The sequence below is a fragment of the Delphinus delphis genome, chromosome 7, assembly GCF_949987515.2.
Source record: "Delphinus delphis chromosome 7, mDelDel1.2, whole genome shotgun sequence".
In the NCBI taxonomy this organism is placed as follows: Eukaryota; Metazoa; Chordata; class Mammalia; order Artiodactyla; family Delphinidae; genus Delphinus; species Delphinus delphis.
Genome location: NC_082689.1, coordinates 19,367,000 through 19,392,964, shown reverse-complemented (window position 1 = coordinate 19,392,964; position 25,965 = coordinate 19,367,000). Strand labels below are relative to the sequence as shown.

The 25,965-nt window shown below is 52.2% G+C and overlaps 2 protein-coding genes across 2 annotated transcripts; both read left to right on the top strand.

Moving 5' to 3' along the window:
• Positions 1–156: 156 nt before the first annotated feature.
• Positions 157–6,078, top strand: CATIP (ciliogenesis associated TTC17 interacting protein). Its single transcript, XM_060015544.1, has 9 exons — positions 157–192; positions 369–461; positions 1,372–1,427; positions 1,597–1,683; positions 1,874–2,041; positions 3,949–4,073; positions 5,052–5,128; positions 5,464–5,552; positions 5,764–6,078. The coding sequence occupies exons 1-9, from the start codon at positions 168–170 to the stop codon at positions 6,001–6,003; spliced, it is 960 nt and encodes a 319-aa protein (XP_059871527.1). The 5' UTR covers positions 157–167; the 3' UTR covers positions 6,004–6,078.
• A 10,830-nt stretch (positions 6,079–16,908) lies between these two features.
• SLC11A1 (solute carrier family 11 member 1) lies at positions 16,909–25,835 on the top strand. Its single transcript, XM_060015543.1, has 15 exons — positions 16,909–16,933; positions 17,446–17,579; positions 18,365–18,487; positions 18,783–18,902; positions 19,821–19,927; positions 20,371–20,441; positions 20,782–20,849; positions 21,030–21,185; positions 21,784–21,942; positions 23,341–23,430; positions 23,558–23,677; positions 24,117–24,266; positions 24,727–24,800; positions 25,214–25,367; positions 25,508–25,835. The coding sequence occupies exons 1-15, from the start codon at positions 16,927–16,929 to the stop codon at positions 25,610–25,612; spliced, it is 1,638 nt and encodes a 545-aa protein (XP_059871526.1). The 5' UTR covers positions 16,909–16,926; the 3' UTR covers positions 25,613–25,835.
• Positions 25,836–25,965: the final 130 nt, after the last annotated feature.

Below are 25,965 nucleotides of genomic sequence, written 5' to 3'. Positions count from 1 at the left end.
CTGGACAATACCTCAGGCTTGGGCTGAGTCGCAGAAGCCACAGTTCCTACCAATTCTTCCAAGGTCTGGGTGTTTAGTGAAATGGGTTGATGGCCCTTTAAGAGGCGGTAGCTAGCTCCCAGTTGCCATGGAGACAGCTGGTTACAAACTGGGTAGCAGGAGGCAGCATGTCTTCCAAAGTTCAATCCAAAGGTGAGAAGAGAGCTGAGGAATTTGGAGTGGGGACCTGGAAAGGGGTGGAGCATCTTCTCCCTCATCATCCACCCTGGGGTGGCCTTGGAGGATCCTGCTCTTGGGACCCCTGCCCCACCCCTGTCCTTCTTCCCAGGGTCCGCCATCTGCCGTCTCAACCTCTCCTCCCTCCCTAGGCTTCAAAGCCAAGGATCACCAGCCCTCAGCCCAAGAGAGTCTGCCACCCCCAGAGGCCAATGCTGAAGCCGTCAACTTCCTCAACTCCCTCCGTGAGCCTGGGCAGTGGCGGGGCGGGGTGGGGGGGGAGGGGCAAAAGTACGGACGGGAGGGAGGAGAGAAAGCCCAGACCTGGCCACCCCCTCTCTCAGCCTTGATTCTCCTGGGACTCACAAAGGGTGTGAGGCGCGTTAGTTGATATTCTTCAAGGGAAGACCCCAGGGACACAGTGTGGGTAGGGACTGGTGGGGATTGGGGTGGGGGAGCCTTCACCTGCTGACTGCTGTAGAGGCCAATGGAGGGGACGCAGGGGCCACCTGGGGGACGTGGGATGAGGAGGCAGTGGGTGGAGACTGTGGGCGCACTGGTGGCCGGGGGGGGGGGGTGGCGGTCCGAAAGTTGAGACCTAGGAGCTGGAGCTGGGGCTTTAACTGTCCCCACGGGACCCTCACGCACCCAGGGCAAGAGGAGCTGCTGACGCTATTCTTCTCGGAGACTCTGGTCATGGTCTCCGACACAGGGGAGCCTCAGGGAGAGCTGACCATTGAGGTGCAGAGAGGGAAATACAAAGACCAGTTTGGTATCACGGAGTACTTCCCATTTGTGCATGCCTTTAGCCGCAGCTCCATGGACAAAATACCCTGCGGAAACTCCATTCTGGGTAGAGTTCCTGCTGCCTGACACCCTCTACCCCCACCCTTCCTCCACTGCCCTCCCCCTCCCACCCCCCAACTCCCAGGACCTTCACTCAGGACCAACGCTTTGACTTCACCTGGGTACTAGAACGAGGCAAAGAGAGTGCGTGGGACACGGGGGTGGGGGGGTGACAGGGAAGTTAATCACAGCCTTAGTTTTTCCCTCGGACCACCCTACATCTGAGTCCTCCAGCCCGGGCCACCGCCTCCCTTCCTGCAAACTCCAGCCTTGTCTCCGGTGACAGCAGTGTTCACCTCCTCCCCACAGGCTATCTCTCGTGGAAACTGGAGGTTGTGGAACAACATAATAAGGAGTTCATCAAGGTACCTCCTGGGGCCCCAGCCTTGACCACATATGGAAAGTTTTCTATCCAAATTTCCCCTCAGTTTTCTCATTTATGAAGGAGAAACGACAAGGCGACCTCTGGGGGATCTCGCTCGTATATACGATCCCGTGAGTCCCTGGTTCTCCCCTCCATGCTCTGGCCCTTAGTTCCACGCCCTCCCCATGGAACGGAAGATGAGTTTGCTGAAGCAGGATGATCAGCTGGCCATGACCAGAATCATCAAGGAGGGTGAGGTAAGGATGAGAGCCAGGTGGGAGCCATACTCTACATCCTCTTTGGAACCAGGAACAGGGGACAGATGGTGTCAGGCCAGGAGCCTGGACTAGGGACCATATGGACTGGACCATATGCTCAACACCTGTCTTGCACAACCTCCCTCCATTTCCTGGCTCAAGGGCCCTGACCCAGATTTGTCCTGAACAGGAAGTGAAGACCGAAGTGACTTTCTTCCCCTGGCACTCCATTGCGGGCTTCGTCTCCCAGGCTGCCAACCTGGTGTTGCTGAGGGTGATGGCCTGGAGGCAGACAGTGCCCAGCAACGCCCGTTTCCTGGCCTTGGACACCGAGGGCAAACTCTGCTATTCCACTTACGTGAGGGGTTTCCCTGGGTGGGGAATTGGTCTGGGGTGAACTAGAAGGGGCAAGGAGAATGCTGAGTTGGGAGAAAAGACACCTCTGTGGAGTGGAAGAGGGGGTGGAGTGGGGATAAACCTAGGGCGTGGGGGTGAGACTTCCAAGAGCAGGAGAAAGCAAGACCGAATTTGTTAGAGGGAGGACCAAGTGTGAGGCAAGTGGCGTGAGTGAGAAGGACCAAAAGCTGGGAGCAGTGGAAGAAAGCAACGCTTTTTGCACAAAAGTCAGTCCAGGAAAAATAAACATCGTAGGGGCCACTTTTTTTTTTTTTTTTTTTTTTTTTTGCGGTACACGGGCCTCTCACTGCTGTGGCCTCTCCCGTTGTGGAGCACAGGCTCCGGACGCGCAGGCTCAGTGGCCATGGCTCACGGGCCTAGCCGCCCCACGGCATGTGGGATCTTCCCGAACCAGGGCACGAACCCACGTCCCCTGCATCGGCAGGCAGACTCTCAACCACTGAGCCGCCAGGGAAGCCCCACAGGGCCCACTTTTAAAGACATATATATATTTTTTCTTTCTTTCTTTTTTTTTTTTTTTTTTGCGGTACGCGGGCCGCTCACTGTTGTGGCCTCTCTCCCCTTGCGGAGCACAGGCTCCAGACGCGCAGGCTCAGTAGCCATGGCTCACGGGCCCAGCTGCTCTGCGGCATGTGGGATCTTCCCGGACCGGGGCACGAACCCGTGTCCCCTGCATTGGCAGGCGGACTCTCAACCAATGCGCCACCAGGGAAGCCCAAGACATATTTTTTTTAAGATCAGGAAATGCAACATCTCCAACTGCACTTAAAAATTATTTTATTATGTCTCAACCCTTAAGGGTGTTTCTTATTTTTCTCTTATTTTGGCTAAACTTTCATCATCAACCTACCTAGGACTTCCTGTAATATGTGATTTTGAAGCATGCCTCTGAACACACACTTTGGGGGCTGATTTGACCAACTTCGTAAATGACACTCTTGTCTTTTCTATCACAAACATGACAAACAGCAACATGTTTGATACAAAGAGGCACATACCATTTCCCCCCAATTTTCTTTGAAATGTTTTTCTTATGTTAGCAGTTTTCTCCCTGTTGCTGTAGCTGTAACAGGGATTTATTTTTTTTCTAATTATTTATTTATTTTGGCTGCACTGGGTCTTCGTTGCTGCACTCAGGCTTGCTCTAGTTGCGGCAAGCTGGGGCTACTCTGCTGTGGTGCGCGGGCTTCTCTTGTTGCGGAGCACAGGCTCTAGGTGTGTGAGCTTCAGTAGTTGTGGCACGCGGGCTCAGTAGTTGTGGCTCGCAGGCTCTAGAGCAGAGGCTCAGTAGTCGTGGCAGATGGGCTTAGTTGCTCCGCGGCATGTGGGATCTTCCGGGACCAGGGCTCGAACCCCTGTCCCCTGCATTGGCAGGCAGATTCTTAACCACTGCACCACCAGGGAAGTCCCCAGGAATTTAAATTTCAATTACAATGGGCAGCTTGCACGGGCCTGAGGCAGCCATAAATCTCAGTCTAGTCCCTCCTCAGCGTCCCACTACCTCCTCCCCACAAATAGCCCAGCCTCCGCCCTAGCCCACACTCACACCTACTTGGTCATCCCTATTACAGAATCTGCCAACTAGAAGCACTTGGTCATGAAGCTGGCATGGGGACGGGTTGGGGCAGGAGCAGGGTGGAGCTGACTCTCTAAGAGAAAACCCCAACTTAACCTGGGGGTGCATCTCAAATCTTGGGGCGCCTAAGGGTCTGGACAGCCAAGGGCTGCTTATCACTGGTGAACAAGCAGTGAAGCTATAACCTGGAGAGAAGGGCCAGGGTGAGATGTGTGGGGAGGCCCCGGTGGGAATCCACCTCACCTCCCTCCCTGCATTTTGGTTGCTGCCAGCAAGGCCTGGGCTCCCAGACGATCCAGGTGGGCCATCAGCAGGTGGAAGCGTTCATTGTGGAGCAGACTGTACACTCGGAAGAGGGCATCCCCGTGTCCTGCCAGTTTTACCTGCTCTCTGATGGGTGAGCTACTGACGGTGGGGCAAAAGGGGCAGTACTGAGGACAAGCATGGGAGCTCAACCTCCTGGGCTGGGTCGGGGCAAAGGGAGAGTCCTGTTTCTGGGGACACCACCAGGAAGACTTGCTGTGGAGGTCTGAGTGCCCCTGCTTTCTCCACTCATTCACCCTTTTGCATATATGCATTCATTCTCCCGGTCTTCACAATGCCTCCCAAACCTCACCGAAGAGCCCTGAATGGCTGAGGAAGTCAAGGTCAACTCCACAGGGCCTAAGGCGTCGCTAAAGCAGCTGCCACGGGTGTGGGTGTAAAATTGAAAAACACCCAAGTCTGAACAGCTCAGCACTTGATAAAATCAGCAGGCTGGGAGAAGCACCCCAGCACACTGCCAAGCTGTCGCCAGAAAAGTGCGGGCACCAAATCCTGAGAAAATTCGGGAGGGGGAGAAGCATTTGTTTCTTGAAATTTCCAAAGAGGTATTGACAGAATCACTATAGTAGAAAAAAAAAAAAGTAATCAGAACGTTGTGGGCTTTCCTTATTTCATAATTTAACTTGTTTCTATTTTGAGTATCACATAGCAGGAGGCTCGTGATTCTTTTTATTTTTTTAAATTTTTTTGGCTACGCCCCATGGCTTGTAGGATTTTAGTTCCCTGACCAGGATTGAAGCCGGGTTCTTGGCAGTGAAAGCTCGGAGTCCTAACCACTGGACTGCCAGGGAATTCCCTTGTGATTCCTTTAGCGCTCACACCTCTAAATTTAGTCTTGCACACGTGCACACATCTCCAGGGTAGGAAGAGTCCCCAGTTTGAAAAGCAGGGGACATTATCTGGGGATCTAGAAATGAACAGGACCCTGGAACTCAAAGACAAGTGGAGGAGGGGAGGAGGGGGACAGCAGTAAAGGGAGGCCCCCAGAACACCCTTCAAAGGAGTGGGCTGGTCTAGGAAGACTCACACCTTCTTCTTTGTTGCACTCCAGGCACCTGGCCAAGAGGATCCAGGTGGGCTCCCCGGGGTGCTGCATGATCACCAAGGTGCCCACCTTGAGGGAGGTGGGTGAGTGAAGCCCCTGGCTGGTGGGAGAGTGAAGGCGAGGTGAGGAAACCTGGAGCCTTCCAGGGTGCATGGGTGGATTGAGTGTGCCATGGCCCCGGATCGGAGCCCGGGATGAGATGGAGAAGTTTTGCTCTCCAGCCCCTGTCTCCAAGGCAATTCAGGGACGATCATTTTGCTGGGAACCCCCTCCAGCAACTTCGCCCATATGGCCAGAACCCTGGGGTTTTACCTGAGCCTGCCCAGAACTGGTGTTCTTGGGCATCCCTCTGTATCTGAGGAAGGTTCTGGGGTCGGAATAGGCACGCAGCCTTCCTCCCACCCGCACCCACCCCCAGATGATATTGAGCCTCACCCAGTGTTTGAGAAGAAACCCCTGGTGTGGGAGGAGGACATGGAGCTCTACTCGAAGTTCGTGGACCGGAAGGTGAGGAGGGGCTGCAGCCAGCCTGAGGTCCCCATCCCCCTGCCCAGGGCGTACGCTCCACCCTTACTGATCACTTTTTCTGCCCGGTTGAAATGCATCATCCCTAGGGGCTAGGGGACTCCAGCGTCCCTAAGCCCTCCACGGGGCGAAGGGGAGGGGAGCTCCTGGGGCGCGGGAGTCCCGGGTCCTGCTCAGGCTCGGACCCCTCCAGGAGGAGCTCCGTCTCAGCCACAACAGCTATCTGCGGCAGCACCCCGAGGCCCAGGCGCTCATCTCCGACTTCCTGCTCTTCCTGCTGCTACACCAGCCGGCCGATGTGGTCACCTTCGCCGCCGAGTACTTCGGCCCCTTTGCGATGCGACGCCCGCCCACTCCGTCCTTGCGCTCCTCCAACCGGCCCTGCCCCTTCCACGAGCTGGAGCCGGAGGGCCTCGAGGGCGAGGAGGGCTAGGCGGGCAGCAAGGCGTTCCCCCGGGGCCCAGCTGGCCGGGGCGAGGCAGGAAGACAAGGCATCCGGACTGGGCTGGGGCGGCACGCGGGCGGGAGGCACCCGGGAGGCGCGCTTTCCTGCCTGCGCTTTTAATGGGAATAAACGGGGCGCTCCCGAGGCTTGGCTGTGAGCCGGATCCTTCTCTGACCAGCGTCTCGTGTCTCGGGCTTAGCATAGGAACCGTGAACAGGGTTTATCGAGCGATTTTCAGCCTTTCTTCCTAGCTGTTATTATGATCAATATCACTATTTTACAGATAAAAAAATAGAGGTACGAAAAGATTGAGTAACAGAGTAAACACGTGGGAAGTAGGATTCAAACCTGGACGTTGGATTCCAAGAACCCCCACTTTTAGTCACGAGGTTAGCCGCGATGGAGGGGCGGGGCTTTTGGCGCACAGAATCATTATAGATTCCACCTAGCATAATTGCCCGCTCCCGCCAAAGAAAGAAAAACAGTCGATGTGTTCACCACTGACCTTGCTCATCACCCCCGAAGCTTTCCAAACCCTCTCTCCCTACCCCAACGCCAGCTCTCACACTCCACCTCCTTCCTCCCGGTTCCCACTATACGCAGGAACCCCCAAACTGCGTGGAGGGTCCCCAGTTAGCAATAGGATGGAAGGCAATCATCACCTCGTTTAGGTTCCTTGCTTAATGACAGTTCTGGCCAGTGGCTTGTTCCTGCCCAATACTGGCCGCAGCTCAGTAACAAAGAGGAGGCACCCTCCCCTGAGGCAAGTGGTAATGGGCCTGCAGGCTCCATCCTTCCATCTATTCATTCCTCCCACCAGCTAAGAGGTGAGGGCCTCCAGAGAAGCTTTGCACTCTAGCGGACAATAGGGGCCAGTATCTACAAGACTGTAATGATGGAAATGTGCTCTATCTGCAATGTCCAATATGGTAGCCACTAGTCACATGTGGCCCCTGAGCTCTAGGAATGTGATTAATGTGACTGAGGAACTGAAGCTCTACTTTAATTTTTTTGGCTGCGCTGCATGGCATGTGGGATCTTAGTTCCCTGACCAGGGATTGAACCCGCACCCCCTGCAGTGGAAGGCAGGGTCTTAACCACTGGACCACTGGGGAAGTCCCTACTTTAATTTTAATTAATTTCAATTTAAATAGCCACATGTGGCTAGTGGCTACCAGACTGGACAGCAACAGCTCTAGAGGATAAGGTCTTTTCATTCAATCAGGCAATCAGCTCAACAAATACTGGGCTCCTTGCATGTGCCAGGATGGTTCTGAGCCCTGGGAGATCAGCAGGGACGAGACCAAGTTCCTAGCCTCATGGCACTTGTAGATAGCATGGAGAGACAGATGATAAACACAAAAGATAATTTCTTATGTGAAATTTCAGACATTTATGAAAACAAGGCCAAGTCATGGATAGAAAGGGACTCAAGGTTGGAGAGTTGAGGGTGGAGACTTCAGGGAGGGCCTCTCTGACATCTCAGTTGAGTTGGGTTGTGAATGATAAGGAGTCAGATCTGTGAAGAGCTGTGGGAAAAGCATTTAAGGCAGAAGGAACAGCTAGTGCAAAGGCTCTGAGCATGGCACGTTGGGGACAGAAGGCCAGTGAGGCTGATGCACAGTGGCACGGGGTGGGGTGGGGGAGTGATGAAGGAGAAGCTGGCGATGAAAGTGCTCAGTCACCTTGAGGTAGGGGGGCGGGGTCTTGAAGGGCCTCCTAGGCCCTGGCAAGTTCTCCTCATCCATGGAGAACTGAAACCAAGTTTGACTCAGCCCAATGCTCCCAGAATGTTCCTGTAGAGATCCTGAGAGTTCCCTCCAGTTCCTGATACTCTGCCGCAGTGGGGAAGAGGGGACGGCAGTTAACATCCAACCCACGGACATCCTTCCTCTGCTGAGTGCTCTTTTTTTTTTTTTTTAATATATTTATTTATTTATTTATTTTTGGCTGCCTTGGGTCTTCGTTGCTGCGCGCGGGCTTTCTCTAGTTGCAGCGAGTGGGGGCTACTCTTCCTTGTGGTGCGCAGGCTTCTCATTGCGGTGGCTTCTCTTGTTGCAGAGCACGAACTCTAGGCACATGGACTTCAGTAGTTGTGGCGCATTGGCTCAGTAGTTGTGGCGCACGGGCTTGGTTGCTCCGCGGCATGTGGGATCTTCCTGGACCAGGGCTCAAACCCATGTCCCCTGCATTAGCAGGCGGATTCTTAACCACTGAGCCACCAGGGAAGCCCCTGCTGAGCGCTCTTGCATCAGGTGACTTGAGAAGGAGTCTGCCACTTCCCTGCCTGCTCTGTGACATCCATTTCAAGACCAGTTTGTTTTTAGATCGTATCATTTGTCCCCAGAACTCCTATGACCCCCCTCTCCTTGCTCCATAGTCCTAAGCTATATATGTCTCTGAACAAAGAAAAAACAAAGATTGAGCACTCGTGACATGCCAGGCACTGGACTAGGGTGTGGGGATGCTGTGGGGGTATCAAGACCAAGCCCCACCTGCATGACACAGAGTCCATTCAGAAGGAAAGAGACATCAGCCAAGGCTCCTGTGGATGAATGTGTGAGTGTAGACCATGCAAAGTGCTACCTGCAATATTAGAGTGTTTAATGCGACTTGATCTAGTGTTGAGAACCCAGGGAGGCAAAGGGAAGGGAATAGTAATAATAAGAGCAAGTCCTATGCAGCACTTACTATTCTAATCCCTCTACACATAAGTCATGTGATTCTCACAATACCCCTATGAGGTGGGTTCTATTATTACACCCATTTTACAGATGAAGGAAAGGCTAAGGTCAAGGCCATGCAACTGGTTAGTGGCAGAACCAGGATTTAGACCCAGGGAGCCTGGCTCAAGGCTATATGTGAATCCACTCTGATAAATAGATCAGAGGTGGCTCTCTGGAGACAGATCCCAGAACAGAGAAGAGGCATCGTCCTGCTTTAGATCCGTCCAGAGTAGTGTTGACTGTACACTGTCTTTCCCCTTCCCCAGGTACCCAGACACTGCCCCATTCCCTACTGCATTGTCACTGACAGCTGCTTCAGTGCTTTGAATTGCCGGGGTAGACAGGGAAGGCATTGTGCTATGGGAGCATACAGTCTAGCCCTGGAGAAATCAAGGAAGGCTTCCTGGAAGAGGTCACACCATAACTGAATCCTGAATGACAAGAGGCTGTTTGCCAGGCAGAGTTGTTTGAGGAGGAAGCAACATATGCCAAGGCATGGAGATGAGAGGGAGGGAGCATGGAATGTCTGAGCTACTGCAAGGGGTTCAGGACAAGATGGTCTTGTCCTGACAAGAACGCAACTAAAGTGTTGCCCTCTGTCTGGGAGCCTAAGAGGCCCTGGAAGTGGGTTAGGCAAATACTTGAATGCCTGCCTGTTTCTGCGCTTTTTCTTCCCACCAGAAGCCATAATACAAGCAAATAAACTATACTATAGCAATGCTATAGATCAATGGAGCCCTAAAAAGAGAGTCTTACATTTTGACATTTGACAACAAAATTAAAAAACAGGGCTGATAATGCCCTTGGAAGGTGCAGATTTGACCTTCTGAATCTCTGTCGTGCTCCTCCCTTCTTTTGGTTAAATCTGCTGTTTCCCCAACACCAGCATTCCCGCTAAAACTCATTCTTGGGGGCTTCCCTGGTGGCGCAGTGGTTAAGAATCCTCCTGCCAATGCAGGGGACACGGATTTGAGCCCTGATCAAGGAAGATACCACATGCCACGGAGCAACTAAGTCTGTGCGCCACAGCTACTGAGTTTGTGTTCTAGAGCCTGTGAGCCACAACTACTGAGCCCGCGTACCACAACTACTGAAGCCCGCACACCTAGAGCCTGTGCTCCACAACAAGAGAAACCACCGCAATGAGAAGTCTGCACGCCACAACCAAGAGTAGCCCCCGCTCGACACAACTGGAGAAAGCCTGTGCACAGCAACGAAGACCTAACGCCGCCATAAATAAATAAAATAAATAATTTTTTTAAAAAAGCCATTCTTGTTTAGTTTGATCATTTCCCCATTTTGTTTTAAGATATATTGCATCAGAATTGTCCTTTGTTATTTTTTTAAATAAATTTATTTATTTTACTTATTTATTTTTGGCTGCATTGAGTCTTCGTTGCTGCATGCGAGCTTTCTCTAGTTGCAGTGAGCCGGGGCTACTCTTCATTGCAGTGGCTTCTCTTGTTGCAAAGCACGGGCTCTAAGCGCATGGGCTTCAGTAGTCGTGGCTCGCGGGCTCTAGAGCACAGGCTCAGTAGTTGTGGTACACAGGCTTTGTTGCTCCATGGCATGTGGGATCTTCCTGGACCAGGGCTTGAACCCGTGTCACCTGCATTGGCAGGCGGATTCTTAACCACTGTGCCACCAGGGAAGCCCTATCCTTTGTTATCTAGTCATCACAAATGCCCCATGTTTGAGCTACACTGCATCCAAAGCCTCTGGTGGATGAGACTGAGAATTAAACCACCATGTGCATCAATGTTTTTAACAGAAAATGTATTTGGAGTTCTGAAGAACTGACAGTGACCAATGACATTTTGGAATCCAATTTACAAAAGCAACTAACTGCGCCGTGCTAGGCGCATTTCTTGGGCCTCACACAAATGTTTCGGGGTATTTTCATCGCCCCTACTTCACAGGTGAGGACACTGAGGGCCTAAGAAACTTGCCCAAGTCATCGAGCTAGTAAGAAAGATTCACACCCAGGCCATTTGATTCCAGAGACTCTGACTCTGGTGGATTTTTTTTTTCTTTTGGCCACGCCACATGGTTTGTGGGATCTTAGTTCCCCGACCAGGGATTGAACCTAGGCCCTCAGCAGTGAAAGCCCTGAGTCCTAACAACTGGACCACCAGGGAATTTCCCTGGTAGATTTTTTTTAAATCAATTTTATTAAAGTATAATATTCATTCAATAAGACTTTTCCTTCACTTTAAAAATTGAGATAATTGCAGATTCACACGTAGTTGTAGGAAATAATTCAGAGAGATCTCATGTACATTTTACCCACTTTGTCCCATTGGTAACATCTTGCAAAATGTTAATATAATATAATATTACAGGGACTTCCCTGGTGGCACAGTGGATAAGAATCTGCCTGCAAATGCAGGGGACATGGGTTCAATCCCTGGTCCAGGAAGATCCCACATGCCACGGAGCAACTAAGCCCGGGCGCCACAACTACTGAGCTTGTGCTCTAGAGCCTACGAGCCACTACTCCTGAGCCCGTGTGCCACATCTACTGAAGCCCATGTGCCTAGAGTCCATGCTCTGCAGCAAGAGAAGCCACTACAATGAAGACCCAATGCAGCCAAAAATAAATAGAATTAAATATTTTTTAAAAATTCAATATTAAAACCAGGATTTTTTCCACTTTTTTCAGTGGTAAAATATGCATAAAATGTACCCTTTTAACCACAATTCTGCAACATTAAGTACATTCACATTATTGTACAACCAACAACCATCACCACCATCTGTTTCTGGAACATTTTTATCATCCCAGACAAAAACTCTGTACCCATTAAATAATAACTCCCCTTTCCCCCCCTCATCCCCTGGTCCCTGGTAATTATCATTCTACTTTCTGTCTCTATAAATTTGCCTCATATAAGTGGAATCACACAAAATTTGTCCTTTTGTGACTGCTTATTTCAGTTAGCATAATGTTTTCAAGGTTCATCCGTATGATAGCAATATATCAGAATTTCATTTCTTTTTAAGGCTGAATAATATTCCATTGTATGGATATACCACATTCATTTATTCATCTGTTGATGGACATTTGAGTGGTTTCCTCCTTTTGGCTATTGTGAAACGTGTTGGTCTGAACACAGGTGTACAAGTATCTGTTTGAGTCTCCACTTTCAACACAACCAGGATAGAACTTCCCTGGTGGCTCAGTGGTTAAGAATCCACCTGCCAATGCAGGGGACACGGATTCGATCCCCAGACCGGGAAGATCCCACATGCCACAGAGCAACTAAGCCCATGCGCCACAACTACTGAGCCTGTGCTCTAGAACCCATGAGCCACAACTACTGAGCCCACATCCTGTGACTACTGAAGCCCGCACGCCTAGAGCCCGTATTCTGCAACAAGAGAAGCCACCGCAATGAGAAGCCTATGCACCACAACGAAGAGTAGCCCCTGCTCGCCGCAACTAGAGAAAGCCCACACGCAGCAACGAAGACCCAATGCAGCCAAAAATTTAAAAAATTAAAAAAATAAAAAAGAATACAACCAACATATTGACCTTAACAAAATGCACTGCTCTTTTTCAGATATCCCCAGTTTTACTTGTACTCATGTGTGTGTATTAAGTTCTGTACAGTTTGTCATATGCGTAGGTTTGTGTATCCTCCACCAAGGTCAAGGTACAGAACAGTTCCAATACCACAAGGATCCTTCAAGTTATCTTTTCAGAATCACACCTACATCCCTCTCCACCCCCGACCTCACCCATCTCTACTGGCTGCGACTTAGTAGCAAAAGGATAAAAGTAGTAAATCTGACCTTCATTTCCAAAATTTTGTCATTGCAAAAATGTTATATAATGTAATAGTAAAACGTAAACTTTTCAGATTGACTTTTTTCACGTAGCATGATTTCCTGGAGATTCATCCAAGTTACTGTGGTATCAGTAGTTCGTTCCTTTCACTGCTAAGTAGTAATCCGTGGTTTGTACCGCAGTTAGTTTTACCATTGTCCTGTTGAATGACATCTAGACTAATTCTAGTTTTTGGCTATTAGACATAAAGCTGCTATAAACATTCATATACAAGTTTTTGTATGAACACAAGTTTTAATTTCAATGGGATAAATGTATACCATAGTATATGGTATGAGTACCATAGTATATTCTATGGTATGGATGTCCCGTAGTTTGGTTAACCATTCACCCGTTGAAGGATGGTATGGGGTTGTTTCCAGTTTGAGCTATTATGAATAAAACTGCTCTAAATATTTGTGTACAGATTTTTGTGTGAACATGAGTCATCATTTCTCTGGGGGAAAAAAAAAGCCCAGGCGTGCAGTTGCTGAATCCTATGGTAGTTGCAGGTTTAATTTTATTTTTTTAAGAATTTTTTGATGTAGACCATTTTTAAAGTCTTTATTGAATTTGTACAATATTGCTTCTGCTTTATGGGGTTTTTTATGTTTGTTTGTTGTTTTGGCCGTGAGGCATGTGAGATCCCAGCTCCCCGACCAGGGATCGAACCCACACCCCCTGCATTGGAAGGCGAAGTCTTAACCACTGGACCGCCAGGGAAGATCCTGCATCTTTAATTTTTAAAGAAATTTCCAAACTATCTCCAGAGTGGCTGTACCATTTTACATTCCCACCAGCAACATATCAGTGATCGACCTAGTTTCTCCACATCCTCACCAACATTTGGTATTGGGACTATTTTTTATCTTAGCTATTCTGCTAGTCGTGTAGTGATATCTCATTATGATTTAATTTGCATTTTCCTAATGGCTAATGACGCTGAACATCTTTTCATATATTTGTTTGCTATCTGTACATCCTGTTTGGTGAAATGTGTGTTCATGACTTTTGCCCATTTCTTTTTTGTTTGGTGTTTTGTTTTGGATTGGTTTTTTTGACCACGCCGCGAGGCTTGTGGGATCTCAGTTCCCCTACCAAGGATTGAACCCAGGCCACAGCAGTGAAAGCACTGAATCCTAACCACTACACCACCAGGGAACTCCCTGCCCATTTCTAATTGGATTGTTTGTGTTTTCACTCTTGAGTTTTAAGAGATTTCCCTATTTCTGGATACTGGCTTAGTTGCTCCATGGCAACTTGAACCCGTGTCACCTGCATTGGCAGGCGGATTCTTAACCACTGTGCCACCAGGGAAGCCCTATCCTTTGTTATCTAATCATCATCGTCAGATATGTGGTTTGCAAATATCTTCTCTGAACCTTTAGCTTGTCTCTTCATTCTCTTAACAGGGTCCTTCACAGAGCAAAAGTTTTTAATTTTGATGAGGACCAATTCATCATTTTTCCCTTTATAAATCATGCTTTTGTAAGTGTCAAGTCTAATGAATCTTTGTCTGGTTCTAGATCCTGAAGATTTTCTCCAATTTTTTTTTTTTTTTTTTTTGGCCTCGCCAAGTGGCTTGCGGACCTTCGTTCCCCAACCAGGAATGGAACCCAAGCCACGGCAGTGAAAGCGCTGAGTCCTAGCCACTGGACCACCAGGGAATTCCCTCTCCTACTTTTTGTCTAAAAGCTTTAGTGTTAAATTTACATTTGAGTCTGTGATCCATTTTGAGCAGATTGGCCTTCATGCAATTTCACTGCACGCATGCAGGGTTTAATATTCAGCAACAATTCCAGATCCGAGGGGACGACTATGCAGATTTCTGGAGCTCTGGCTCATGTAGACACTCTGCCCAGAGACCTCTGCTCTTAACCATTACACACACTGCCTCCTCTGTAAGGTAGAGGTTGTGGAGGGTATCGATCAGTCATTAATCAGTTATACTCACCGAGTTCCTAACTATAGGGAAGGCCCCACAAAAGATGCAAAGAGGAAGACAGGATGCTGTCTTAGTCAGGTTTCTCCAGAGAAACAGAACCAATGAAAATATAGATGATAGATATAGATAGTTAGATAGATGATAGATAGATAGATAATAAGGAATGGGGTCATGTGAGGATAGAGGCCAAGAATCTCTAGATTTGCAAGCTGGAGAGCCAATGGCATATATAATCCCGGTCCGAGTCTGAAGGCCTGAGAAACAGGTGGGCCGGTGGTGTAAGTTCTAGTCCAACCCAAGTCTGAAGACAGGAGAAGACCAGTGTCCCAGTTCAAAAGCAGTCCTCAGGGAGAGAGAATTCTCCCTTACTCAGCCTTTTGTTCTCTTCGGGTCTTCAACTGGTTGGATGATACACCATTAGGGAGGGAAATCAGACTTACTTAGTCTACTAATTAAAATATATATATGTATATTTTTTTTGCGGTACACGGGCCTCTCACTGTTGTGGCCTCTCCCGCTGCGGAGCACAGGCTCCGGACGCGCAGGCCCAGCGGCCATGGCTCACGGGCCCAGCCGCTCCGCGGCATGTGCGATCTTCCCGGACCGGGGCACAAACCCGTGTCCCCTGCATCGGCAGGCGGACTCTCAACCACTGCGCCACCAGGGAAGCCTTGATTAAAATATTAATCTCCTCCAAAAACACCCTCACAGACATACCCAGAATGTTTGACCAAATTACTGGGCACCCCATGGCCCAGTCAAACTGAAACAAAAAATGAAACCATCACAGCATCCTACCCCAGCCCCACCCCACAGCCACCACCACGTGAGTCCAAGATAGCGACTGCAAACCTGTGTAAACCCTAGAGGTCAAGGATGGTGACCATACCTCGAGCAACAGGACTGTACAGCGAGCGACAAACCCCAGTGCAGTTCCCTCCTCTCTGACACGCCATTCACCCCCCTACCCGCACCCACATCTCTCCTGTCCCTCCAGCCTCTTCAATCAACGAGGAGCCAGGAGATTGGCTGCCTCCCCCCATCCTGGTTTCCTAAGCTTTGGCTCAAGTTTTTGACTCAACGTGGGGATACATCATATCCCAGATCAGGTCTGGATGTGAGAACCTGCCCCAATTTTCTCTGAGTCCTGAAGTTGCAGACTTTGGAGTTGGAAACCCCATGACAATTCAAGGTCTGAATCTTCTTGGCAGAAAAGAAAGGCTGCAGGGCATGGCAGGGAGAAGACTCTGAAGGAGGTAAGTGGGGGGATAAAGGAGCTGGCAGCTGGCAAGGAGAAGAGACGGGGAGCTGGAACGGTCTAGAGGTAATGGATTGGTCGCCCTCAGGTGGAATCCAGCCCATAGAAATGTACGTTTAGATTACACAATATTTTCAAAAAATTGTAGCCTAGTATTCAAAAAGCATATGTTGCATACATTTTCCAGCATCCTTGACAAGTCAGAGGACATGATGACAGTGAACCCACATTTCCACATGACAGTTGTCTGGAACTCTGTAAGCACTGCCCTCTTCAGACAGAGTTTATGACCTTTGTTTTGCTACAGTCCACCACTCCCTATTACCGTACCCCCCCCCCCCCCCACAGCGGAGGCTTGGCATCTTTTGTCATTCAGTCCTGAGCTGGCACTATTTTTCTCATTCCCAACCTGTCTCATAGTTCATCTTACCTGCCTGGCCTCCTTGGACACCTAAACTTTTAACCACTTAGCTAGTCTGAGCCCTTCCTTTAACAGAAGAAACAAGATCAGAGACAGGACATGATCTGGTGACAATGTCAAGTGGATCGGTGGCAGAACAAGGACCAGAATTCCAGTGCCCCTTTCTTCTGAGGATCTCTTTGGCCTGAATCTTCAATGCATGTCCCTGTGGCAGTGCCTGGAAGGTCTTTCCCTCTGAGGCACTCAGTGGGAAACTGAGGTCGAGGTAGGCATCAGAACTCCCTTCCTCCCATTAGGCCAACCACTGGCCATGGGACTCAAGAATGAAAAGGAGAAGGGTCTGATTGTGCAGGGTGAGAGAAGGTGGAGGCAGGGGGCAGTCACGTGATCTAGACATGAATGCCCAAGTGGCAGGAAGTGTCTGAAATCAGAGCTAACTTGGGAGGCACAGAACTCGGGGTGCCTGGAAGGGAGCCAGAGGAGTTGTGGGACTCAGGCCAGGAGGGGAGCAAATGGCCGTACCGTGGTCACCCAGACCCTTGCACCAGAGCTGGCCACTTCTGCCCTTGGAAAGTGTTTCACAAGGCTCCGTGCGTGTGAGAACAGCCCAGCTCAGCTGAGGATGGGTAAGAGGGTGTGGACTCACACACTCAGCAGCACCCAGAGAGGAAGCGTAGCCAGAAGGGCTGCCCAGCACATCACTTGTGCAGAGTGCCTGAGTCTGCGGTCCTCATGACAGGTGAGCGGCCCCCTCCGGGGACAGAGTCTGAATGGGGGTGGGGGGGGAGTCAGGGGGGCAAGGACACCGGCCTGAGGCTGGGTTCTTCACATCCCCAAGGGCAGAGTGCCCCCTTGCCTCATCTCTGTGGGTCTGGAACCCCTGGGGCCTCCTTGGCTGCTGGAGGTGGCAGGGATGAGGCCAAGGGGCACACACGGTGGGGCCAGCTTTCCCTCCTCAGAGCCCACGTCCCTCTCCACATCCTCCGTGACGAGAGAGATCTGGGTCTGGGAATCTCTGCACTCACACGGAAGGAGGGTAATCATGAAGGCCCCGCTTCTCACACATCTTCTGTAATGTTTGGTCCGGGGTGGAGGCGGTGGACCCAAGATGGGAGTCAAGGCCTCCTGTTCAGTTGGGCCTTCATTTCTCCACTTTGCCAAGAGGAGGTGTGGGAAGAGGACAGATGGCTTTAATCCTGGGCCACCAGAAAGAGGCGTGTCACTCACCAAGGCTCATGGGGCCCCTTGCAGGTGACACAGGCCCCCCAAAGCTCAGCAGGACCAGATATGGTTCCATCTCTAGCCCACCCAACCCGGGGTTACAGCAAGAACCTCCCGGAGGGACCTACCTGAGCAAGAAGATCCCCATCCCAGATGCAGAACCGGTGAGGATGCTGGAAACTTCCTGGGGTCTTTCGGGATGGACAAGACCACATGGGATCTCACAGGGGGAGAGGGGTCCCTTCCAGCTCTGAGCAGCCTTGATGGACAATGGCAACCGCTGCCTCCCTGCTTCTGTCCCCAGTGCTTAGCTGGGGCACTTAATATTTGTCTAAAAATTATCAAGTGGCTTTCTAGATGAATCTCAGCTTTCCTAGGAAGGGAAAGGGACCTGGGGTGAATTCCGGTTGGAGCCTCAAGGATTTGTTGTAACATTTAAGGAAAGGACACAGACAAGGGCATCGGGAGACGTGGAGCCTGCCGGCTGGCTTCTAAGAGACCATCACCCTGCATTCCCAGAATCTTTAGCAGATGCCCAGGCTGCTAGGCTAACCCCCGGAATGGGGGTGGGGAGACCCTAGGCTCAGTGGACTCCAGAGAGGAGGCCCTGTGGTCCGAGAAGGGACTGGGCAGGGAGGTCTGACCCAGGAAAGCTCCCCTCTGGGCTCTGAGGATCTGCTGACTCAGGGCCTGCCCGAGGCAGGCTAGTCAAGTGTAGACCACAGAACCTGACCGATCCAGAAAGCTGATCTGCCGTGACTCAGCAAATCCTGAGTTCCTCCCACCCCCTGTGCTCCACTACCCCCCACCCCAGGGTGGCAGCTCCATGGCCCAGGGCAGGGCTGGCCAGCCTGGGCCCATGAGCCCAGAGGGGCTCACCTGGGGGCTGGCCATGGCCAGCGGCCCCCAAGCCTGTGTCCAAGACCCCTCACTCCACTTCCCTCCACAGGGCACGTTCAGCCTGCGGAAGTTGTGGGCCTTCACGGGGCCCGGTTTCCTTATGAGCATTGCTTTCCTGGACCCAGGAAACATCGAGTCGGATCTTCAGGCCGGGGCTGTGGCTGGATTCAAAGTGATTGAGTTGGGGCACGGTGGGGAGGGGGTGACCAGGCTAAGTTGGTGGAGACCCCCAGCTTGCCACGTTTCCCCAGAGTGGCCTTCATGGCCAGTGTTCCTGGGAACAGGTGTTAAGTTCAAATGGACCACAAAAGGGTCCCCAAAGCAGCTCTGCGGGAGTGGGGGGGTGTCTTCTAGCTCCATCTCCCCAACTCATTCCCCAGAGGGTGTCCTTGGTTAGAGGGTCCCAGCAGCTCAGGGCTTATCAGACTGGTCCCTCTGGCTGACGGCCTCTCCCTGGCTTCTCACAGCTGCTCTGGGTACTGCTGTGGGCCACCGTGTTGGGCTTGCTCTGCCAGCGACTTGCTGCCCGGCTGGGCGTGGTGACAGGCAAGGACTTGGGCGAAGTCTGTCATCTCTACTACCCTAAGGTGAGCTTGGTGCCCCTGGACAGGAAGCACCTGAAGAGGTGACTTGCCCAAGGTGAAAAACAGGAGGGCATTGGCTGGGGTGGGCACCGGGGACTTGGCCGTCAGTGTCCACGCAGGCCAACAGAAATCACGCCACTAGATATTTCAAAGGTATCTAATGCAGGGATGCAGTCACGAAGGTGTTGAAAGAGCTGGAGGAGCAAGGGAAGGAGGTGTTACCCAGAGATCAGAAAGCTGCTGGACAGGAGCCCAGGGGCCATCATTCGCACCCAAGCTTCTAGAGGCATTGCCGCCACTGCTGACTGGAGCCCATGTTGCCTGGTGCCCTTGCTGGTGCGAGCTCCAGAAGGGGGGGGGGTAAAAATGATGTCTCCCTGCCTTTCCATTTCCTTTAACTATTTCCTACTGTTGACCTAAAACAAATAGATTGCTAGATACTTCTCCAGCAAAGATGGGTTGAGAATCATAACTGGGGAGAGAATCGTAACTGGGGAGTCTGAAGCCATGGGGAGCCACGTGCAAGTCTCCGCACAGCAAAGGAAGGAGAACACTTTTATGGAGGGGAAAGGGAATTTGGGAGGCCGATAGTCAACAAAGAGTCCATGGCTTTTCAGTGGCTGAGTCCTTGCCGGGAATGAAGAGGAGTCTTTCTTCTTCCTGTTGGGCTCTGCTATCTTCGCAGGGCGTGGGAGCTTCCCCTTCTCATCTCCCGACTCTATTTAATTGAGGCTTCTGTTGATTAATTTTACACCATGAAAACCTAACTGGAAGCCCGCTGGCAAGGCAGACTTGCAAATGTAGTTTGCAGGCTTCCAGCCCAGGAGTATAGAGCCGGGTACAGAAAGGTCAGTCAGTGTAGGTCTGAGACAACAGACAAATAATTGGTCCAGCCTTAATGACGGGATTACCTCCCCCTAGGTGCCCCGCACCCTTCTCTGGCTGACCATCGAGCTAGCCATCGTGGGCTCAGACATGCAGGAAGTCATTGGCACAGCTATCGCATTCAATCTGCTCTCAGCTGGACGGTACTCTGGAGGGGCCCCAGCTCTTCAGTCCAGGGCTGGGAACAGCGGCTTCTTCCTCCCCAGGCCTTCTATTTCCCTGTGTCCATTTCATCCTCCAGTCACCTCTGACTCAGAGCTATTGCCCAATTTGCCGGATGGGGAAGTGGAGACCCAGATATGTAAAGTGACTTTTCTCAAATCACACAGATGTCGGTCACCATGCAGCCTTCAGGACTGCAGCCCCAAGCTCCCTACCACGCTGGTCCTCCACACAGCTTGGCCCTTCCTAGCGTGTATGTGGCATTTTCCCGTCTCTAGCACACTCCCACTCCCCTCTCCCTTAGCTGTCTGGGGCCATTTGAGTGCCTGCTCCCAGGAAGCCACATTCTACAGTCTCCAGCCCTGAGGAGGGAGTTCCAGACTCCTGGACCGGGCGGGGCTGACGCAGGCCACTCTGGTTTCAGAATCCCACTCTGGGGTGGTGTCCTCATCACCATCGTGGACACATTCTTCTTCCTCTTCCTCGATAACTACGGTGGGTGTGCCTCTCATCCCATAGGGGACTTGGCGAGGGGGGGGACTGGCAATGAATGTAGGAGCTGATGCTCTGCTGAATTGGGAGAAGTGCTCCTAGCAGCCCCACTCTGACTGTACGGCCTTGAGCAAGTTACTTAGACTTCTGTTTCTTCATCTATAACACGTGGATAGTAGCACAGAGGCCACAGGGCTGTGGTGGGGCTGCACTGAGCGCTATATGTTAAGCACTTGGCACAGTGCCTGGAACAAAGTGCTCAAGATACCAGCCATTAATAATTGTTTATGTTATAATTTTGGTTGTTTGGTTTTTCGGTTCTGCCCCTTTGTTCTCCCCCTAGGGTTGCGGAAGCTGGAAGCCTTTTTTGGATTTCTTATTACCATTATGGCCTTGACCTTCGGCTATGAGGTGGGAAGCCGTACCAGTACCACGTCCCCACACCAAGGCCACCCCACTCCGCCCCATGCAGAGCCTGAGAGGAGCGGGGAGCGGACCTTAGCCACGCTCCCTAGTGGCCAGGGTTGGGGTAGAGGGTGAGAATGGCTGCTCAGGGGTGGGGTGGAGCCTGACCGAGGCTCCTCTCCACAGTATGTGGTGGCACGTCCTGCTCAGGGAGCACTTCTTCGGGACCTGTTCCTGCCCTCGTGCCCTGGCTGCGGCCAGCCCGAGCTGCTGCAGGCCGTGGGCATCATTGGCGCCATCATCATGCCCCACAACATCTACCTGCACTCAGCCCTGGTCAAGGTGAGCAGACTGGAGGGGAGGGAGACATGCTTTCTCCCTAAGGGCCACACCGGCTCCACCCCCAAGGCTGGGGCCCCGCCCTTTTGGCTCCCAACTCTGTGAATTTAGGAGGGAAGTGAATCACTCTTTATTCAATATGTAATAATAGAGGGTCTACTGTGTGCTGGGAGCTGGGGGTCAGTGATGAAGAGACAGATAAGTCCTCTGCCTTCTTAGAGCATGCATTCTAGCAGGAGAGACAGACCATGGGCAAGTAAACAATAAAGGAAAGAAATGGATTGTGAAAGGTGCTCTGAAGGAAACAACACAGAGAAGTATGATGGAGAATGACTGGGGAGGGGGCTCCTTTAGAAAAGGAGTCAGCCAAGGCCTTTGAAACATGAAGGATGGGAAGGAAGACCAGGGGAGAAGAGATTCTAAGCAGAGGGACTGGCAAGTGCAAAGGCCCTGAGGCAGAAACAAAGGCCTATCCCAGACGGCCATGTAGGGGGCTTTAGAAAGAACTGGGGTTTGGGGGGAACATAGGTAGAGGTGTGAGGGTAGAGAATGTTGGGATGACTCAGGGACTTCGGTGCTTCCCTCCCTTTGACTTTCATAGTCTCGAGAGATAGACCGGACCCGCAGGGCAGACATCCGAGAAGCCAACATGTACTTCCTGATTGAAGCCGCCATCGCACTGTCTGTCTCCTTCTTCATCAACCTCTTTGTTGTGGCTGTCTTTGGGCAAGCCTTCTACCAGCAAACCAACCAGGCTGCGGTGAGGCACACCCCATGCCCACATGCCCTTCAGGCTTTGCTGGGGACTCCAAAGAGTGCAGCTAAGCCCTTCGAGTCTCTGTCCTGTACTCCAGGCACTGGTAGGGGAGGGAGTCTGCGACCCTGGCCTCTGGCTGGGAGCCCCTTCCCCACCCCACTGGGGAGACACGTGGTCTCCTACATAGGCTTGCACGTGGTCAGCCCCACGCCAGGGGCTACAAGGCACAGACGTCCAGGGGAGGTGACTGGGGGGAGGAGCTGAGTCTTGGAGGATCCAGCATTCCAGCTGCACCTTGAAGGATGGGCAGGATTTGCCCAGCAAACTGTAGGGAGGGCATTCTGGGAGGGGGCTGCCTGCCTGAGCACGAGCGTGGGGTCAGGAATATGCAGGCAGGCAATTTCTTTCCTTGAGTTTCTAGTGATAATCTTCATTATTAGTAGATAAACTGTCATTCATTCAGCAAAGATTTATTGAGCATTTGTGATGTATCAGCCAGTGTCTTAGGCCCTAGGGATACAGCAGCCAATGATAGAGACCTTGCCCTCTTGCAGATGAAATTCGGAGGCAGTGAGCAAACAGGAAACAAATCAACCGATCAGTTGATCGGTTTCAAAGGAAAATATGAACGATGTTGTGAAGGAAATAAAGGGGGTGATGAAACATAATTGGGGGTGTGGTGAGGGAGGGACTACTACATTAGGCCAGGTGGTCAGGAGAGACCTCTTGGAGGAGGTGACATTTGAGCGGGCTCTGAAGGCGAAGGAACCGGCCAGCTCCTCCCTGGTTCTCTGGGATCTGGGCCTCTGCCTGTCTCAGTTTTTGAGTGAGTCTCTGTCCCAAGGCTCTAACAACTGCTAGCCAGTGTTGGGCGCTTACTGAACGCTGACGGGGTGGGGTGGGGATGGGACAGACTGGCCAAGCCTCCGGGGACATGGGCACTGCCACTGCCTTGCTGTGTGACCTTGTGAGGTCATAGCCCTCCCTGGGTCTCTGCTCCTTAGCATAAGGAGAGAGGTCTAAATAGGATGGCAAACCATAGTCACACATTGCCTTCGAGACCAGCCGAGTCACAGAGCTGCGGGAAGGGGGTCCCAGGTAAGGGAGAAGGGCCTGTGGGGCAGCCTGAGTCCCTGCCGACCAATTGTCTCTCTGTGGTAATGCCAGCTCTTACAATCCAAGAGCAGCTGGAAATCAGGGTCTCATGTTAAATCTTCTCAATTGTAAATGTCAACCAATTCACACTTAAGAAAAAAAAAATTTGTTAGTCACACAAAATATGTCTGGCTGGATTCAGCCCGCGGGCCACTAGTTTTCAATCCTTGGTCAAGGCTTGGAGGTCTGATTTTCCAACATTGAGTGTGCGCTTCACATCTCCTTCCTACTGCCCGGTGCCCGCAGTTCAACGTCTGTGCTAACAGCAGCCTCCACGACTACGCCAAGATCTTCCCCAGGAACAACCTTACAGTGGCGGTGGACATTTACCAAGGAGTAAGCGCGAGGCAGGGCGGGTATGGAAGGGCTCGATCCCGCGGGGCTCCTCGCCACGCCCACCTCAGAGGTAGCGTCTGCGCAAGAAGGGGCGGACCCATGGCTCTGACCACACCCCTCCCTCCAGGGCGTGATCCTAGGCTGCCTCTTTGGCCCCGCAGCCCTCTACATCTGGGCGGTGGGTCTGCTGGCCGCCGGGCAGAGCTCCACGATGACCGGCACCTACGCGGGACAGTTTGTGATGGAGGTGGGGCTGGGGCGGGCCGGGGCGGGCAGGGGACTGAGGGCAAGGCACACTACTCGGGGCTCGGACATCCGCTTCCTTGATCCTTAAGGCAGCCCAACGGGTGCCCTTATAAGCCCCATTTTACAGATGAGAAAACTGAGATTCAGCGAGATGAGGCCCGAAACTGCAAACCCAGAACTAATAGAAGCCTTTTCTCCAACACGGTTTAGTCTTCAGCAATCAGCTGTGGGAGGGGAACACCCCCTAAAGGAGGGGAACCCCCCCTAATTTCCCCCCATCTATCCCCTCACCACCAACTATGGACAGAGCTGCCCCCATTTCAAAGATGGAGAAACAGAGTGTTCCTCCAGGCATGAGATGGGCTGAGGGAGGATAGAGGGTCCCTCCCTTGGAACACAGTCCTGCACCCCGCCACCAAGGTGCCCACCCCACCCCCCAGGGCTTCCTGAAGCTGCGGTGGTCACGCTTCGCCCGAGTCCTGCTCACTCGCTCCTGTGCCATCCTGCCCACCGTGCTCGTGGCAGTCTTCAGGGACCTGCGGGACCTGTCAGGCCTCAACGACCTGCTCAACGTGCTGCAGAGCCTGCTGGTGAGCCTGCGGGCCCTATCACCTCCTTCCCGCTGTGGAACCAAACAGGAACCACAGCAATCCCCCTACAGAGCCTCCCCTGCGTCCCAGGCGCTATTCTAAACACACCTTATCTACAAGCCTCATGTACTCTCCACAGCCACCCCAGGGGGTAGGAACCACCACTATCCCCATTTTGCAGATGGGAAAACTGATGCGTGCAGTTAAGTGACCAGTGGCACAGCTGGGATACAAGCTCAGGCAGCCTGGGGCCAGAGCCCCCAAACACTTTCTCCTGCTTTCGAGCCCCTACAACCTTGGAAGGCAGAGAGGTGGAGAAACTGAGGCTCAGAGTGGTTAGGAGGCTTTCCCAAGGCTGCACAGTGAGGCAGAGGGTGACTGGAGCCCCGGCCTGCTCCTCCCCTCCTTACTGTATTCTAAGGGCAGGGTCCCTCAGCCCCCTCCTCCCGCTTCTCCCCAGCTTCCCTTCGCTGTGCTGCCCATCCTCACGTTCACCAGCATGCCCGCCCTGATGCAGGAGTTTACCAATGGCCTGTGAGTACTCCCCAACCCCAGCACTGGACTTACATTACCACACTTGATCCTCACAACCACCAAGAGGTAGGAAGTCCCATTATTCCCACTAGCCAGATAAGGTCAGAGAGGTTAAGAAACTTGCCGAAGGTCACACAGCTAGCTAGCAAGTGGAGGAGCCAGGACTGGAATCCTGGGCCAGGGGCTGTTTCTAGAGCTTGAGCTCCTCCCCCTCACCTCAGACTCTGCTTTTGCCAAATCCTGCCAGTGTGGTGCCTGGAGGGCCCAGGAGGCAGAAGTTGGCCAGGGGTCTGCTCCAGGGCCCACAGCCCTGGGAAGCTGGCTTTGTGTATCCACCCCCCACCTTAGCTCCAGGCTGGCTGTGGGCACTGGAGGAGATGCAGCCAATCCTGAGCCTCCCTCTCGTCCCCAAGGGTGAGCAAGGCCTTCACTTCTTCCATCATGGTGCTCATCTGTGCCATTAACCTCTACTTTGTGGTCAGCTACTTGCCCAGCCTACCCCACCCTGCCTACTTCAGCCTTGTGGCACTGCTGGCTGCAGTCTACCTGGGCCTCACCATCTACCTGGTACTGTTGGGTCCGCGGGCGCCTTGGGGATGGGGGAGGCAAGGAGAAGAGACAACAGATGGAGGGCTTAGTTGGGGGATGCACTGGGGCTTCCCCAAAGGTCTTGTCCTCTCCCCTACTCATGGTCACCCCTCCTCCAGACCTGGACCTGTCTCATCACCCATGGAGCCACCCTTCTGGCCCACAGTTCCCACCAACACTTTCTGTATGGGCTTCCTGAAGAGGATCAGAAGGCCTCTGGATGAGCTCCCACCCAGGGCATGGCCGAGGGTGTAACGAGTGGGGCAGACTGGCCTGCTGGACCAGTGGGGGTCGGGGGCGGTGTGTGGAGGCAGCAAGATGGAGTTCTGGAAGCAGGCCAACCCTGGTTCCCCTGGTTCCGTAGGGACCTGCTGTCTCCTAGTTTGGACAAGTGATTAACCTCCGGATCTCAGTGTTCTCAACTATAAAATGGGGACACCAACCTCGCAGCGGAGGTAAATAAAGCACTTTAACACAGAGCCTGGCACTTGAGACTTAAAAAAAAAAAATCATTCCTAAAGTATTTATTGAGCACCTATAGGAGTAACCTGACAGACCAACCCAATTGGGGGTGGGA